The sequence below is a fragment of the Corythoichthys intestinalis genome, chromosome 11 (genome assembly GCF_030265065.1).
Source record: "Corythoichthys intestinalis isolate RoL2023-P3 chromosome 11, ASM3026506v1, whole genome shotgun sequence".
In the NCBI taxonomy this organism is placed as follows: domain Eukaryota; kingdom Metazoa; phylum Chordata; class Actinopteri; order Syngnathiformes; family Syngnathidae; genus Corythoichthys; species Corythoichthys intestinalis.
Window position 1 is genome coordinate 51,763,757 of NC_080405.1, and position 18,143 is coordinate 51,781,899.

Here is an 18,143-nt window from a genome sequence, read left to right on the forward strand (position 1 = left end):
TGGAGGGTAAAGAATTGGGCTAGGGCCAATTGTCCCCCAAACACTTTAAGCTTCACATTGTGTGACCTGTTTTTTGTTTTTTTTTTTTGTTTTTTGGGAGAAAAAAAAATATATATATATCACTAGTTACTTTGCCAAGTAACTAATTACCCTTACATTCAGGTAACTGAGTTACTAACGCAATTACTTTTTGGGAAAAGTAATTTGTAACTGTAATGAATTACTTTTTTAAAGTAAAATTAACAACACTGCTCGCTACACACGCCTTTCTTAGTCCCAAAATACAGGAAGTAACTACGAGCGGTTACCATGGAAATGAACGCGTAGTTGGAACCTTTCTAACATTTTCTATTGAAAATGCTCTTCGACCATGACTACAATATTTTTCATTCTACAGACATTATGAGGCAATAACAAAATAGTAACGCACGGACACTAAGGAAACTAACTTTAACGAGATTACTGGTTTGGAAAAAGGAACGCGTTAGATTGCTCGTTACTGAAAGAAAGTAATCAGATTACAATAACCCGTTACTTAGTAATGAGTTAGTGACAACACTGGCCGGGGCCCAAAGTAACTGCCCTGCTTGACTGTCCTCTAGCCCCGCCTCTACAATTGGGATACAAGTATCGCCGTATATCACCATATTGATATATTGTCATACGCTTACTATCAATAATTGGTTGAAATCTTAAGCTATTCATGTTTCATTTCATTACATATTGAAATGAAATGGACTCATTGTGCTCCTCATCTCTCCTGCCTGGTGATTGGCTGTCTGGTGGTGCATGTTAATGAGCAGAGGGGGCAGCGGGAGGCTTTTAAAGGCAGCAGCCAAGCAGGCGGTAGGGTGAGACCGTGTGTGTTCGGGGACCTCCTCCATCACAGACCTTCCTTCTAATCCACGCTGCTGGCGGAGTTTCAACTTTGACACTTTTTTCCCCCTATTCCTTTGCTTCAAGAGTTCGGATTTGGGCTTTTTGAGAAGGTTGAAAACATGCTTCGGTGCACAGCAGTTCTACTTGTACTGATGGTGGCCTTATACGTCCTGAGTGCAGAAGGTAACTGGATATTTTAGATGTTTGCTGCTGTTTTGAGAAGAGTGCTGTAGCACACTGGCGAAGTTATTGAGCGTAAAATCCTGTTAAAAGTCAGTTAAACTGATTTAATTAGAGGCATGGCTCAGGGCTGCAGAGTGAGGGGGGTTCAGGGGGCTCTGAGGGTAGGAAATGAAATTACATGAGATTAATAGACGTGGGAGTTAGAGGACAATACTCCTGGAAGTCAGCGGAGAACATAACTTTACCCACATTATACTGAGATGAAGAATGCTTTTGTACAGCCCTGTTAGAGCCAAAGAAAGAAAAAAAAGAATAAAAAGATTAGTCCTAATAAACAAGAAAAAATCGTAATATTACAGGGGAAAAGTCGTAATATTACCAAACTAAAGTCATGATACAGTATTACGTAAAATTACATAGTATTATGACTTGAATCTCATTATATTAAAACTTCAGTCTCGTAGTCCCATTTTTTTCTCTTTCTTTGACCTTAATATTGTCGTATTTTTCACCAGCGGATTTAATTTGGAAAAGCTTGTTTTATTCTGTAATTCAGTAGTTATTTTGTATGCAATAAAAAGCAATGACTCATTTGTTGCTGCTGTCTGAAGAAAATAAAAAATCCAAGCAATTTTTTTTTTTTTAATTTATTTTTTATGAGCCCTTTCTCCCCCAAAAAATGACCCCAGACGATTGTAGTTATGCCCTTGTTAGTCATTTTAAGCAGCCTAGTGGTGAATGGGTCTTTAAATAATTGATTAGGCACTGGCCAACCACTAGATGTCACAATTTTACACAGTAGTACATTTAATACAGAGAATTTAATTGTCACTAGTGTTTACGCATAATTTTTATTTAATAACTCAGCCTTCACACTCAAAAAAATGTTTTCATTCTTTTGTTTTCTCTCATGATGTGTGGAAATGTTATTTATTTGTTATTTCTGTGATGAGGCAGCGGCTGAGTATAATTTTAGTTCATATTTAGTTAAGAGTAGACAACTGCAAAAAAAATTCATGGTTGTGCAAAATTTGTGTGTTGTTATTTATTTATTTATTTATTTTATTTTATTCTCACTGTTCCAATTTCAAAACTTTCTGAAAACTCACCCAACGCTGGCTTTTTTGGATTTCAAAAAAGATTAAAACATTAAAATTCTTACATTTCAAAATATATCTTGTCCCACATTTTTTTTTCAACGTCATACACATTAGGAAAAAAAACATCCAGAAAATCAAAACGTATAAAATGTGTATGCTTTTTGCCAAAAATGTACGGTTCCACCAAAATTTGACATAAACATTCCCTTTAATTTCCAATTAGGAAAAAAATGACCAGATATCACGAGGAAGCGACCTGAAAAAGCTCCAAAATCTACAGAAAGTGAACACTATATGTCCCAAAATGTGCAGGAAATTACCCAAAATCAACAGGATGTATTCTGAAAGAACGCTAAAATTAACAAGGAAAGACATCCTATTCATTTAAAATGGAAGGAGTGGCTGACAATGCTCATCTTCAAGCACCATTAACAGCACTAGACGTTCAATCTATTTTCACTTGGAGGGGCGAATTAACAAACTCCGATACATCACCATTCGTCAAGTCTTGAAAGACTCATCCACTTCAAACAGACATGGCCTTCCAGTTTACTGGCTGTGTTGTATGTGCCTGTTAAATTGAATTTATTTCGGTTAGCTGTGTTGGGGTGAGGGGTGAGTGCCAAGGTTAGTAACATCCATCAGCCGCTGCACAAATAAAGCCGTCAACATCCCTCACAGCCACAACACAAACACCACATGTCAACTAAAGCTGATCTTGAAAAAAGACCATATATTGACCCAATATATCGGTCGACCTTCAGTTGGAACGGTGAGAATCGGTCAGACTGCCCTGGCTTTGCAGCTCGCCAAAAAAGTTGATGGGCAAATATTACAGCGGTATGAAAAAGTCTCTGAACCTTTAGGAATTTCTCATATTTCTGCATAACATCACCATCAAATGCTATCTGATATTTGTCAAAATCACACAGATGAAAAAACAGGGTCTGCTTTAACTAAAACGACCCCAAAATTTATAGGTTTTCATATTTCAATGAGGGTAGTATGCAAACAATGACAGAAAAGGGAAAATAAGTAAGTGAACCATCACATTTAATATTTTGTGGGCCCCCTTTGGCAGCAATAACTTCAACCAGACGCTTCCTGTAGCTGAAGATCAGTCTGGCATATTGATCAGGATGAATCTTGGCACATTCTTGTCTACAAAACCACTGTAGTTCAGTCAGATTCCTGGGATGTCTGTCATGAATCGCTGTATTTAGGTCATGCCACAGCATCTCAATGGGGTTCAAGTCTGGACTTTGACTTGGCCACTCCAGAACGTGTATTTTGTTCTTCTGAAACCATTCTGAAGCGGGGCCGGATGTATGGGGGGGCCAGGGTGGGCACGGCCCACCCAGATGTGAGTCGTGCCCACCCAATCAAAATGTCGGGAATATCTATTGTAGCATCGCACTGGATATAGAGAACGCACGGAGAGTTGGTCTCACCTACTTTTTTATTGCAGGATTCACGGTTACTGTTGGCCGCAACCACGCCGAACAAGCAATCACCAAAAAAAGTTGTTTTTCCAACCTCGTTTGTTATCCGCGCTTCCTCTCTCTCTTCCAGACAGTAGATAGATGAATGAAAAACAAAAACTAAACAAAAAACAAACAAATGAACCCCCAAAAAATTAATGCAATGCAGCCTCAACGGGACACAAGGGACTTGCGCCGGTGTTGTGCCGAAAAATAGCCGCCCCGCGTGAAATGTCCCCCCTGACGGGAATGCTTATTTATAACGCTTTATTGAGCGCTTATTTTATTTATTTGTTTATTTATTTTATTATTGAGCGCTCAAACGTCACTCGTACAAACAGCTTTTTCTTACCAATCGATGGACATGGAAACGATTTTCTTGTACCGTGAATATGTATTATTTTCCTCTGCTTGAACTAACAAATGTCATACCTGTGTGATTGTCATTGGGATATGGTCGTGAAAACCTGTAGACTAATACATTTCTGTTCAAAGATGGTTCTGTGTCCCAGCCCACGATGTGTTACTAAAATACAGTACGAGTATTTTGTGTAATTTATTTATTTAATACTGATTTTACAGTCGTAAATCCATTACTATAATGCGTCCATGAAAACATTTGATGTTTTCACCTCAATAAAGCATAGTAAATAAACGTTCCCGTCAGGGGGGACATTTCACGCAGGGCAGCTATTTTTCGGCACAACACTGGTCCCAAGCCAGGAGAAATGCAGAGGGTAAAAAAAAGCCTGCATTGGGGGTGCCCCCTCAAGATTTCTTAGTGCCCACTCTGGTGGGTAAACCTAGTTCCGGGCCTGTTCTGAAGTAGGGCTGCAGCTATCGATTATTTTAGTAGTCGATTATTCGATGAACTGGTTAGTTCGAATAATCGAGTAATCGGATAGGAAACATGGGAAATTAAAACACTTGAGCTAAACCTCAAACGGTAAAAAAAATAAATAAGGATCCATGTACAAAAAAAGAACAATGTCTAACTTACATAGTAAAAGTCCGCTAGCTTAAATGCTATAAAACGCTAACTTTTTTTTTTTTTTTTAAACAATGTTCTTAACAGATGGTTCCGACACGTATTCCCACAAAGAAATGGCTAAATATGAACTAAATAAATAAATAATTACTAATGCATTAAAAAAAATCATTAGCTCATACAAAAACTTAGCTTTTGTTGGTCTTAACATGGAACAGCTGTATTCAGCAATGTGAAATGAGGCAGACTAGAGGGCAGTGTATCCACTCAAATCAATAAAACTAAAGGCAAACACTTTCAAAATAAACCATTACAACGCCACTTTAATTAAACGAATACTCAAATCAGCAAAATTTAAGTCGAATATTTTTTTCTCATCGAATACTCGAGTTAATCGATTAATCGTTGCAGCACTATTCTGAAGTTGATTTACCTCTGTGTTTTGGATCATTGTCTTTTTGCAGCATCCATCCTGCATCCTCAGGTTTTCCTGCAAAACATCCGGATAAACTTTTGAATTCATTCTTCCATTAATGATTTCAAGTTGTCCAGGCCCTGAGGCAGCAAAACAGCCCCAAATCATGATGCTCCTCGCACCATGCTTCACGGTGGGGTTGAGGTGTTGATGTTGGTGAGCTGTTCCATTTTTCCTCCACACATGACGTTGTGTGTTACTCCCAAACAATTCAACTTTGGTTTCATCAGTCCACAAAATATTTTGCCAAAACTTCTGTGGAGTGTCCAAGTGCCTCTTTTTTTTAGACAGCAGTGGCTTCCTCCGTGGAGTCCTTCCATGAACACTATTCTTGGCCATAGTTTTACATATGATTGATGTGTGCACATTGATATTGAACTAAGCCAGTGATTTCTGTAATTCTTTGGCAGACACACTAGAGTTCTTTTTTTACCTCTTTGAGTATTCTGCGCTGAACTTTTTGTGTCATCATTGGTGGACGGTGTGACTGCCCCTGGCCGTTTACTAGTTAATTTTCTGAGGATCTTCCAGTCAGCTGATAGTCGCCTCCACCAGCTGGCTGCTTCCCCTCCCACTGTGACGACAGCTGATCGACGCAGGACGGACCGACGACGTCACCACCACTGATTGGCCACGGGAAAAGGCGCCAAGCTTCTTAAACCTGCCGCTGTCAACGCTCTAGTAGGTCGCATTTGACAGTATTCTGTCGCGGTCCTCCTCGCCAGCTATTTGCTCGCCATTCACTCTCGTTTGCATTTGATCGCTACTTTGATACACTCCCGCTTTTTTCGGTGAGGTCTTTTGTGTTTATTCGTTATTGGATCGTTTTTGTTCACCACTGTAAATAAGAGCACTGAAGCAAGTAAGGGTAAGTCGCCATTTCTGTTCAATCCGTTTTCTCCTGTTTTGTATAGAGTAGGAAGTTAGGTTAGATGCTGTCTTTTCTTTGTTCCTTTTACATGATCAGGGTTTAGTTAGCGGGTGGGGTTTAAGTGTAGCTCCTTTTGTTTGTTGTTTTGGCCTGGGCTTACCCTGAAGTCACGCTTCGTCGGCATTCTGTACATATTCATTGCGAGTTTGATTGTTCTGTAAATAAATTTGTGTCCACTCGTACTTTTGTGTGGCTTGTTTTATGTTACGCCCTTCGCGAGCCGTCTTTGGCACGTAACAGACGGCCACTCCTTGGGAGAGGTGCAACAGTGCCAAACTCTCTCCATTTGTAGACAACCTCTCTGACTGTTGATTGATGAACATCCAAACTTTTATAGATGGTTTTGTATCCTTTCCCAGCTTTATACAAATCAATAATCCTCCAGCACTTTTGACCGAACCATGATACACATCAGACAATGCTTCTCGTCAAGACTATTCTTACCAGGTGTCTTTTATAGTGGGCAGCGCAGCTTTAAACCACTCATCAGTGATTGGGCACATACCTGACTTAAATTGCTTGGTAAAAATTGGTTTCAAATGCTCTTTAAGTCTCCATAAGCAGAGGGTTCACTTCCTTATTTTTTAACCTTCTGTCATTGTTTGCATGCTATCTTCATTAAAATATGAAAACCTATAAATGTTTGGGTGGTTTTAGTTTACGTAGACACAGTTTTTTTCATCTGTGTGATTTTGACAAAGAACAGCTCACATTTGATGGTGATTTTATGCTGAAATAAGAGAAATTCCAAAAGGTTCAGATACTTTTTCATATATCTGTATATGTGAGGAACCACAATAAGGTATACTTATTCATGACCAGAAAGTCAACTGCATACGTACACATAAAAATAGCAAGCAATAAAAAAATTAAGTTTATTTGAGTGTACTTATCTGTTCTTTCTTTAGCCTACAAGTGTCGGTGCACCAGGAAAGGACCAAAGATCCGGTACAAGGATGTGCAGAAGCTGGAGCTCAAACCCAAATACCCCTACTGCCAGGAAAAGATGATATTGTGCGTATTTTCTCAATAACCTTTATTTACAGTATGTCGCTCGAAGCTGAACTGTCAGTGGGAGACCACAACTGGGGGGGCGTTACGTCAGCTTCACAGCAACCGGTTGTGTAAGATGTGTTCTCTGTTTCCACTTAGAGGCCAATTGTGTCGTGGATGAACTGAGGATTTGATTGGAAATGCTAAAGCAAGTAACATTAACCTTCAACCAGTGTTGTTAATCTTACTTTAAAAGAATAATTAATTATAGTTACAAATTACTTCTCCCAAAAAGTAATTGCGTTAGTAACTCAGTTACCTGAATGTAAGAGTAATTAGTTACTTGGCAAAGTAACTGGTGATAATTTTCATGTTTTTGTTTTTTTTTCCCCTCAAAAAAAAAACTTAGGTAACACTATGTGAAGTGTAAAAGGTTTTTGGGACAATTGGCCCTAGCTCAATTCTTTACCCTAATTTACCCTTTACCCTGAATCAACCGTTAAAAATTGTTATTGCATTAGTTATCTTCTGTCTACTTTTGACATGTGGAAGTTTTAAAACTGTTTCATCATTTAAAGATAGATTCAAGTCAATATTTTGCCGATTTAGGAGTGTTTTAGATAAAAAGTTACTTAGGTTCGCTAGGAAGGTTCTCTACAACAGAACCTTCCTAAGAAGTCTACTGCTTTAAGATGGCGGCTGTTTACAAACGCATCTAGTTCCTATACTGTACATGTTGTTTACGCCCCCGTGTCTGTCATTTCGCATCTAGTTCTATATATATGTGATATCTACCATGTCTACCATATCTACCATATCATGTGGGCGTAGTTTGTAGGCTATTGGCTACAGTCAGTTATTATTGGAGCCACTTAGCATCGCGTTTGCTCGGCGTCATAACTTTTTTTTGCCTCCTCCCCCTCCTGCTTTGCTATGTCGTCTCGGTGAGTCCGTCTCCTTTAGACTTTTATCGCGTCATTCAACCAATATAGCAATGCATCGTAACGCACGCCTTTCCATCCTCAGTAACGGTAACGGCGTTGCCAAGATGAGAAAAGTAATTAATTAGATTACTCACTACTGAAAAAAATAACGCCGTTAGTAAACGCTGTTATATTCTAATGCCGTTATTAACAAGACTGCCTTCAACATGGTGTTATTTAGCTTAACAAGATGTAACATGATGTTACATAATCCACAAAGGTGTAAATAGGCACTCATTGACTGTGCGTTTGTGTGGTGGTCTATGGGGGTTACTCCATTAGCATGTGACGGAGGAGCCGCCACCTTACTGGTGCCCGGTGAAAAATGAGTCTCTGTGGGTTTTCTGGAAAGATGCTAAAAGAGAGAAAGAGAGGGAGAGAGAAGCGGGAGAGAGAGAAATAAGTGTCTTTGTTGATTTTGCAGTGTTTTGGCTCACGAGGCGTGTTTGGCTTGTTTGGGCATTCTGAACGAGCCACTGCTCAACACAAGCCAGAGAGGCCTGAATCATCCCTCTTTGGTAGCTTATACCTCTATGATTGTTTGTGTTTTAGGATTGGATCTGCACTGCAAGATCAATTCTGATTTATCGCCTAGATCTTTTTTTTTTTTTTTCCCAAGTGGTTCTTTCCGTTTTCATTAGAATGTTGTAAAATATGAGTTGTCACTCAACTGTTTCAATGGGGATGGATGTGATTAATTGCATTTGGAGTCATTAGAGCAACACTTGGTAAATTTCAGTTTTGGTCGATTTTAGCAACGCCGGTGGCCAAAGGCGGTAATGTTTTGCCTTAAGGAAGATTGCGTTTCTCATGAGGACCAGCGCACACCCATTGTGTCGTAAAATCATGATTAAACATTTTTGTTTCCAGCGGCTGTGTGAACGATGATAAGTAATTGGTAATGAATCCAGTTGTGGCTAAACAATAGCATATGACGGTTAGCCTTGTGGCGTAGTGTGGCTAACGCTAACAAGCTCGGGTGTGGGTGTAGGGGCATCACACCAGTGAGTGAAAGCCGGGCCAATATTTATTCTTGAGTATCCTTTTACCCTCTCATTTTTTTTCCTCCTCGGACAAAACTTTTTGTCTCTGTTGCTCTGCCATCTTTGCAGAATTGGCACGAAAGTGTTAGCATCGACTTCCGTCTTTATAATGAATGGGAAAAGGGGGAAGTGATGTACGCTGTAAAGCAGTCAGCACATTTGTAGATTTTTCTTTTGTGTGCAGGGTTCCTGCCACCCTCCTCAAAGTTAATTATTGCCGGTGAAAGCGATATAGACCCTCTCAAGGTATAAAAGAGGTGTCATTCAACTAGTTGTCAGTCGACATATCATCAAAAATGTTATGAAAATATTTTATAAAGGTTGAAAAGTTACCTAGTGTTGCTTTAAAATGAGGGAGGATGATTTTCTTTGGACTGTGTGAGGTGTTTTGCATTTTTTTTTAATATTAGTATAGTATAGCATGGCATTGCGTAGCATAGGATAGCATAGCATAGCATAGTATGGTGGTGCGTTACGGTACGGTTATCCCTGCAACTTCTCGGCTCAACTTTCGCGTCCTTAGTCCATCGCGTATTTTTTAATCTGGTTATAAGTATCTTGCTATGAGAAAAAAATAGTTCTATATAGTTCTAAAAATATTTATGTACACTTTATTTATATCAACGTTTGTACGTACGCTTACACACACACACACACACACACACGTATCATATCAGAGAGAGTGAGAGAATGATTTAAGAGTACCTATTATTTATATTATTTACGCATTACTTTATGGATATTATTTGTATCATTAATGTAATGTAATCCAGCTTGTTTTCCATGTCTCCCTCCTTTAACACACCTGAATCAAATGATCAGCTCATCAGAAAGCTCTGCAGGAGCCTGATAACGATCCTGATTATTTGATTCAGGTGTGTTAAAGGAGGGAAACATGGAAAACCAGCTGGATAGCAACTCTCGAGGACCGGACTTGAAGACACATGCTATACACACACACAAAATGCAGAGTGTAGAGTTTATAGTATAGTATAGTATAGTATAGTATAGTATAGTATAGTATAGTATAGTATAGTATAGTATAGTATAGTATAGTATAGTATAGTATAGTATAGTATAGTATAGTATAGTATAGCTATTACTAATATAGGAGGCTTTTGTGGGGCCAAGTTCTGAAAATTTGTAATTCCCTTTGCTTTGTTTACTTTTACATTTTGAAAAATGGGAGGTGCAATTAACAACTTCTTAAAGCAAGCACATAGCCTCTGTTTTGAAAAATTAAATTCTGTAAAACTGCTGCTTATTATGACGTTTCCTCGTACTATTTAATACTCATAACTAGTGTTGCGCCGCTACCGATACTAGTATCGCTTCTGATACAGCACTAAAATGACATCATTGGGGAGTACTAAGAAATAATGTTCCTATTGCTGTGCAGTTTATACTTTTCGAGGTCTAGTTTCCAACTGCTGGTGCAAGATGGCCGCAAGCTACACACACCACTGTAAAAAGAAAAGGTGCACGTTGGACATCAGCCAATGTGGTAAAAAATCAAATATGTTCTTTTTAGGGCTGTCAAAATTATCGCGTTAACGGGGAGTAATTAATTTTTTTAAATCAATCACGTTAAAATATTTGATGCAATTAATGCACATGCCCCGCTCAAACAGATTAAAATGACAGTACAGTGTTATGTGCACTTGTTACTTGTGTTTTTGGAGTTTTGTCGCCCTCTGCTGGCGCTTGGGTCCGACTGATTTTATGGTTTTCGTCACCATGAGAATTGGTGGTGCTGAACAATGGCGAGATAGTAGTTTATTTTTTGTTTGAAAATTTTACAAATTTTATCAAAACGAAAACATTGAGGGGTTTTAATATAAAATTTCTATAACTTGTACTAACATTTATCTTTTAAGAACTACAAGTCTGTCTATCGATGGATCGCTTTACTTCGAGTGTTAATAATGTTAATGCCATCTTGTTGATTTATTGTTATAATAAACAAATGCAGTACTTATGTAAAGTATGTTGAATGTATATATCGGTCTTGTGTCTTATCTTTCCATTCCAACAATAATTTACAGAAAAATATGGCATATTTTATAGATGGTCTGAATTGCGATTTATTGTGATTAATTAGGATTAATTAATTTTTAAGCTGTGATTAACTCAATTAAAAATTTTAATCGTTTGACAGCCCTAGTGCTTTTTGCTGATGAGCCCTTCCACCAAATAGTTTATCGCTAGTAGACGTCCAATCCATTTGAATCAGGAGAGTACAGTGAATGAACGAATGGATTGGATGTCTAGCGCTGTCACTGGCAGTCAACGAGTGTCTGACTAAGCCAGTACTTCTCAAATGGTGGGGCGCGCCCCCCCAGGGGGGCGCAGAGCGATGCCAGGGGGGGCGCGAGTGACCTCGGGGAACATGCTTTTTTTTTTTTTTTTTTTTTTTTTGCCGCACTAGAATAAAGTGTACTTGCACATCCACTCCGTGGGTGGCAGTGGCGCTCTCATTTTCAAAGTGCGTGCAGTATTTTTGAAGCAAGAGCACACGGAAGAGACTCATGCAGAGCTGGACTCACGCAGCGACCCACTGTCTTTCTCACGTGTCCGGCCGAGAAGTGCCGTTTTCGGCTTGGGATCGTCACGACCACCGCCCTCACCTACGGTTCTCCCTCGGCCGCCGAGAATGCGCTTTTTTCGGGCCGTTTGCCTTTGACTTTTAATATAGTGGGAAATGAGGAAAGATCACTGTTTACTGAGTCTAAAAATGATTATAGCGGAGAAGCCAAATCAGTTAAGACGCCACTTAAAGACATTAGACCTCAATCTCATTGACCTTTTTCCCCCCTTCTATTCAGTTTTGTTTTTTTTCGGTCAAATTTTTTGGCATGTTGTCCTGAAGAGTAAATGTTTCTAATCAATTTGAATTTGTTATTATTTACTGATTTTATTACATTTTATTTTTCAGTATCAAATGGTCAAAAATGTACCTTGAGTGTATTTTTACAGTTTGGATGTGACTTTTTTTTTTTTTTTTTTTTTTTAACTTCAGGCAAATTGATGCGCATTAAGTCTTTTCTGTTACAAGCAACACAATGTTAAAAAAGTTATACTTTATTATAAGTTGATCTATGTTACTTTTTTTCTTTAATAGAAAAAAAAGGACACAATGTTAGGCTGAGGCGTACTTATAATAGTAATATAGACGAATGATACTATTTACAGTGGCGGCAGAGAGTTGGGGGGGCGCGAAACATTTACGTCTTCCTTGGGGGGGCGTAACAGAAAATAATTGAGAAGCACTGGACTAAGCCATGCTAGCAATTACAGTACTTTCAAATCAAGTGAGTATGCAGTAATTTAGTACTGGGAAAAAAAACATGGGGTCGGAACAGTATCTCTAACACAAAAAATGTATCAGTGCAACACTACTTATACCTTAAATAAATCTCATCCAAAACATCACTAGTGGAGGTAGAACTGCACTCAATAAATGTGGTGCCCTTGGATGTGGGAAAGGGGGCCATCGTTACCGATACACTTTTCAGCTGTTTCTAGAATGCCAGAGGAATCTTAAAATGCATTAAAAAACTAACACACAATGTAGCTTTGCATTTTCACAGAATATGTGAATACATAAGTCCAAACAACTCTTGCATACATACATTCACATTGCGTATCATGCTGCGATCTCCTTCTTAAGAACCTAAAGAGTCCGGAAAACTGATTTTAAAGGCCTTTAATATAATTATTATGATCAATGGCTGTCTTTTTTTGTTTGTTTGTTTTAATTTAAAATTCAGGTCATTTATCTTCAAGCCCTTCTCATTCAACATTCATTGTGGATGGGTTGAACAGCCCCGGGGCATGCTGTGTTTTTCTCCCATTTCTCTCTCTCTATGGCCCAAATCGCCACATACCAGGCAGGAGGTCACAAGTCGGCCGATTATATCGAGGGGCTCACATGTCAAATTGTTTGGCGTATTGCTGTGTAATGCAATAAGCGAGTTTAATGTCAGCGAAAGAGGCCCAGTTTCTCGCCTTGCGTACAAAAGAAAGAATGTTCTCAATGTGTGAGAACTGTGCATGGCGCAACGATACTAAATGAAACACAATGGCACTTTGACTCAGTAGCCAATCATCGGAAGGGATGTTTTGCGTGTTTCAAATATGTTTAATTACTTTAGATACTTTCTTCATTCATTGTATGACACTGGTGTACATTCAATGATTTACTGTACGTTACAGCAAGCTACGGTACAATATGATCTGATGTGGCTGTCTACTGTGGGAAGATGCAGTTATATAGTATTGTATATGACCATGTAATGACCAAATGGATAATAATGCAATTTGTTACGGTTGTTAATAACGTTGGTACTGATAAGGCACTAAAATGGCATCATCGGTATCGGGGAGTACTAGGAAATACCATGCCAATGCCCGCCGAGAGTATTTTTCTAAAACTAGTTGCCAACCGCTGGTCTAGCGCGAGTCAATGGGCCCGTCCTAGCGTACCAATAAAAAATAACATATGCACGCATGAAAATCACCGATGACCCATGCAATCAATATTCTTGGCTATGTTTTCAGGATGAAGTTATTAAAATTTACCATTGCATGTCAATAACAGTAGGATGAACAGCAACATTTGTAATCCAGCAGCTCTGTTGTTCACCGGCTTCAGAGCGGAGTGATATTTTTTCCACTGGTTTGTTTATGTCGTAGCCAGCAGAAAGTATCCACAGTTTATATTGTTCCTCGTTCTTCATAGGGAATTTGTGGACACTCTCATTTGCCCATTTCTTCTGTCTGTTTCCACAACCTCTAAATACACGTTTCACTATGTTGCTGTCCTACAGCCAAGACTCGGTAGACTGATGCTGCATTCGAGGAGGGTGGGAAGTTTTCAACTTCCGACCAGGAAAAATATCATTGGAACGCTACTCAAACTGGGAGGCACTAGTTGAGAAGTGGTGCTTGGTGGGTCCCCTCTTCCCTTTTCCTGAAGGCCGGTTGATGAGGGCACGGGTGGCCTGGGGGACCACCCTGGATCCCGGGGGGGTGATGATGGCTCCTTTGCTAGGCTGCGGGAGGAGGGATGATTTGTGCTGCCCTCCACCCCCAACACCCCGCCCTCCCTCCCCGGGCTAGCTGGTTGGGGGGCGTGGCCCTGGGCCCGTGCAGCGTCTCTGCTTGTCTGTGTGGCTGTCGCGTGTTTGGTGGGTCTCGCGCGTGGCTGAATGTGATTGGGCGCGCTCGGGTGGGGGGGTCCCGGTGCCGGGATTGGCGATGGGGCGGCATAGGGTCGGTTGCCGACGGGCTTACACTCACAAGGGATTCACACGATTACTGGTTTCTAGATCACAGAGCTGATTTGTGTACACTCCACCCCTCCCAATCACTTAGCTTATAGGATCCCCCAGCCCCTTTTCCTTCTTTCCCAGGTTAACAGGCTCCCCACATGGTGTCAACCGGAAATACATCTTGCTGACGATAGCACCAGCATATTTATAGTTAGTGTAGGCGTTCAATGTATTTCTTGTTGTTGTGTTTCTTTTCTTTCTTTTCTTGTGTTTCTTTTCTTCTGTTCCCCCATTACGCCTTCCTGTTTGCTCCTTTGTCATAGTAAACGAGGTACGTTGAATGTTCACAATGGGAGTATGTCATACTCTCAAGGTGAAACATTAAAACTGTTCAGAGCAACCGGACACTTAGACTTCCATTCTCTGTGTCAAACAGCTGAACAGGACAGGTTAAAAAAAAAAAAAAGCCCAATGCCAAAAATTCTGAACTTCCGCTTTAAATCAATATGGTGATATCATGACACTTTGTATCCCAATGGGTTATCGATACACTCCCGACAAGCATTTATATTTATCGTTTTTAAAAATGTGTCACTGTTTGATAAAGGAACCGACAGGTTAGTACCGAAATTTTCCACCACAAAAATGTCCATGTTAACTCATTGACTGCCACTGACAGTGCTAGACATCCATTCCATTTTTATTTTCGTCCCTTCCAAGATTATAAAATATTGTAGTTTGATTTCCCGACCCGTACCTCATTGTGAGGCACCAGAGTTTACCACTCCTAGTTGATATAATACCAAAGAATTAAGCAGGATTAACCAAACAGTTCAAACCATTCAACTTCTCTGACTGACCATTTTTCCCCCCAGTGTGACCATGGAGAACGTGGCTCGCTTTAAGGGTCAAGAGTACTGCTTGCACCCCAAACTTCAGAGCACCAAGAACCTAGTCAAGTGGTTCCACATCTGGAAGGACAAGCACAGGTAAAGACCTAATGTAATCACAATGGGACATTGAAAAATATGTTTTATTTTTAAAAAGAATTCTTTTTAATACATAAATAATACAACTGTCTCTAAGTGTGAATGTGAGGGTGGAAGGAATTTTGGACTAGTGGATGAGTGCCCGGTGTTTGGCTGGCAATCAGTTCAGGATGTGTCTGGGATTAGGCCTTGCAGAGACCGATGGAGGGGCAGGTGCTCATAGATCAAAAGGGGCACATGAAAAAATGTAATACACCTTACAACAACATAACTTCTAGTTTAACCAGCTTTACAGTATAATTGGCAGACTTTAATTGGGAGGGGGGGAACAGTAAATGGAAATCAACACTGTCATCAACACTTTCTGGCTGGGACTCATTCAGTCTTTGCCTCTTTGCTTCCTTCAACCTCTATATCAAAACTTCCTTACTCAACCGATCAGAGTTGAGTCTGATTGATCTGAGAACAAACCAAATTAGATGTTCACTGAGCCACCATTAGCACAGTTTTTAAAAAAAAAAAAAACTATGATTTCATTATTAGATAACTTAAAGATGTGTACCTTTCTAGATAACGTTGTGAAGAGAACGGACAAATATAAATAAATGTTTTAATTTTTTTTTTTTTTAATGTGTTTTCGGTGTTCAAGTAAAGTACTCGGTGGCGTGCCTGCAGTCGGCCCGCACACTGATACACACAATTAAAAAAAAAAAAAAAAAAAAAGCCCAGTCAAAAGGGGCACTTTGGGCATGTTGGAGCAAAGGGGCAGGTGGTCAAGCACCCTCTGCCCCCACCCCTCTGCTCGTGCCGGTCTTGGATAATATTTGATGAAAAATAGTTTCAGAAGTTAGGATAGTTTTTCCCAAAATGTGTAGTTTATGCACAAAAAACACTACAAGAATGCTTGGGACTGAATCATTTCATGCAGGAATCGTGACCTTTTTCATTAACCCTTACAAGGAACTCATTCAACTCATTGACTGCTATTGGCGGCGCTAAACGTCCATCCATATTGACTGGGAGGGGCGAATGAACGAATGAGCCATCCCGGTTTGAATTAATTGGCCGTCTATCATACATGTACAAAAACAAAACCGTTATCAATTTTTTTTTTTTTTTTTTTTTTTTAAGTATATTACAACAGCAAGGAAAGGGGTATGTTTTTTGTTACTTTTAAATATTAATATGAACAGGCTTTTTTTTTTTTTTTTTTTTTTAATTCAAAATCACATTCTAATCAAATCCCTTTCCTTTTTCCTGCAGGGTTTATGAGGCCTAAATCTTCAACGTCTTGTTGTCACGAGAAGAAGAAAAATTGTTCAAAAAAGGCATTAAAAAACAACAACAACCATCAGGACTGTTTATGATGTCTCGCATTTCTGCAGTGCATTGTCCTCTTCGTCTGTGGAAACTATCCAGACATAAATTTCATAAATATTACATGACTTTTTAATGATGTTTTAACGTTTTTATTGTTGTTGCCACACAAATATACAAAGTACCTACAAATATGTACAACATGCATTACTCCTATTTTTATGCATTCCAATGTAAAGTGCATTTTGTAAACATTTTAGTCTTTATCGACTTTCTAGTATCATGTGTTTAAAATGCATTATAGTTGTTTTGATATTTAATTGGAATGTTTTTGAGGGGTGAGAGTGGGTGGGTTGATCAACACACTGTATTCCATTGTGTGTATTCATAATATTAAACAGAGCAATAAAGTGTCCACTGAGAGCGAATTGTTTGATTTCATTTGTAGCCTCTATTTAAATGTAATGTGTGTTATGAAATGAATCTCAATTTGAGATGTGTTTACTACTTTTTTAATCCACCATTTATAACATTTTTTAAAATCACAAATACACTGTTGTTATTAATATGTATTGATAAATATTTTTTCACTTATATAGTGCATGCTATGAATCGGTACCTCCACCAGATGTCAGCACTCGGAATGCGCCAACAAAACCTTACCATGTTAATCGCAAGGTAGTTCTAGAATTTTCTGGAAATCAGTTACTTTTTCCATACGCTTTGAGTGTTTTGAAATGCATTTAAAAATATAAACAACTTAAAACACGTATTTGCAACAAAAGTGTCGTGAAAATAGTGAGACGCCATTGAAATAATTGTTTTATGGTGCGTTTTTGACGTGTTTATAACGCATTTGACCACTAGATCGCAGTGTAAGACTGCTGCGTTCATGGTTTATATACAGCTAGATGCTAAAGTGCATTGTAAACCAATCACGACTGCTATCGTCACTTGTCGGCCATTTTGTATCAGTGCCATTCGTAAAACGACATAAATTGTGTCCCCATTTCATATCAATAGAGCGTATACATTGAAGTAGTTATAAATCATTCAATTCATAACCGGCTTCGTTTTTCATAAACGTCAGTGATTTAGTAAATTTACGGAATAATTCATCTTTTAAAAATGGGCATGTCACACCAAAGTGCGCAATGTTGGATTCCTCCACAAGATGCCAGTGCAGAGCTAATTCGCCAGTAATAACGTTACGATGAAAATCTCAACTCGAGAAAGTTCTTGAATAAATCAATTTTACGAAACTAAAAACTTACAAACCTAAACCTAATTTGAAATTAAAAAAAAAAAAAAAAAAAAAAAAACTTTAGATTTTCAGCTTTTAGTTAGCTGTCCAACGTACCGACCACTGCCCCTGAAAGGATTGACATTGTATAATTCTATAACATATAAATACATAGAACAGTCGAACATAGCAAAATGATTTGTTTTTCAGAATGCCTGCGTAAGACGTGACGTCAGCGACGTGCGAGTTTCCTTTACTGGCCTTG

General features: G+C 39.0%; 1 protein-coding gene across 1 annotated transcript; it reads left to right on the forward strand.

Moving 5' to 3' along the window:
• Positions 1-859: 859 nt before the first annotated feature.
• cxcl14 (chemokine (C-X-C motif) ligand 14) lies at positions 860-17,057 on the forward strand. Its single transcript, XM_057851185.1, has 4 exons — positions 860-1,062; positions 6,946-7,051; positions 15,205-15,318; positions 16,582-17,057. The coding sequence occupies exons 1-4, from the start codon at positions 999-1,001 to the stop codon at positions 16,595-16,597; spliced, it is 300 nt and encodes a 99-aa protein (XP_057707168.1). The 5' UTR covers positions 860-998; the 3' UTR covers positions 16,598-17,057.
• Positions 17,058-18,143: the final 1,086 nt, after the last annotated feature.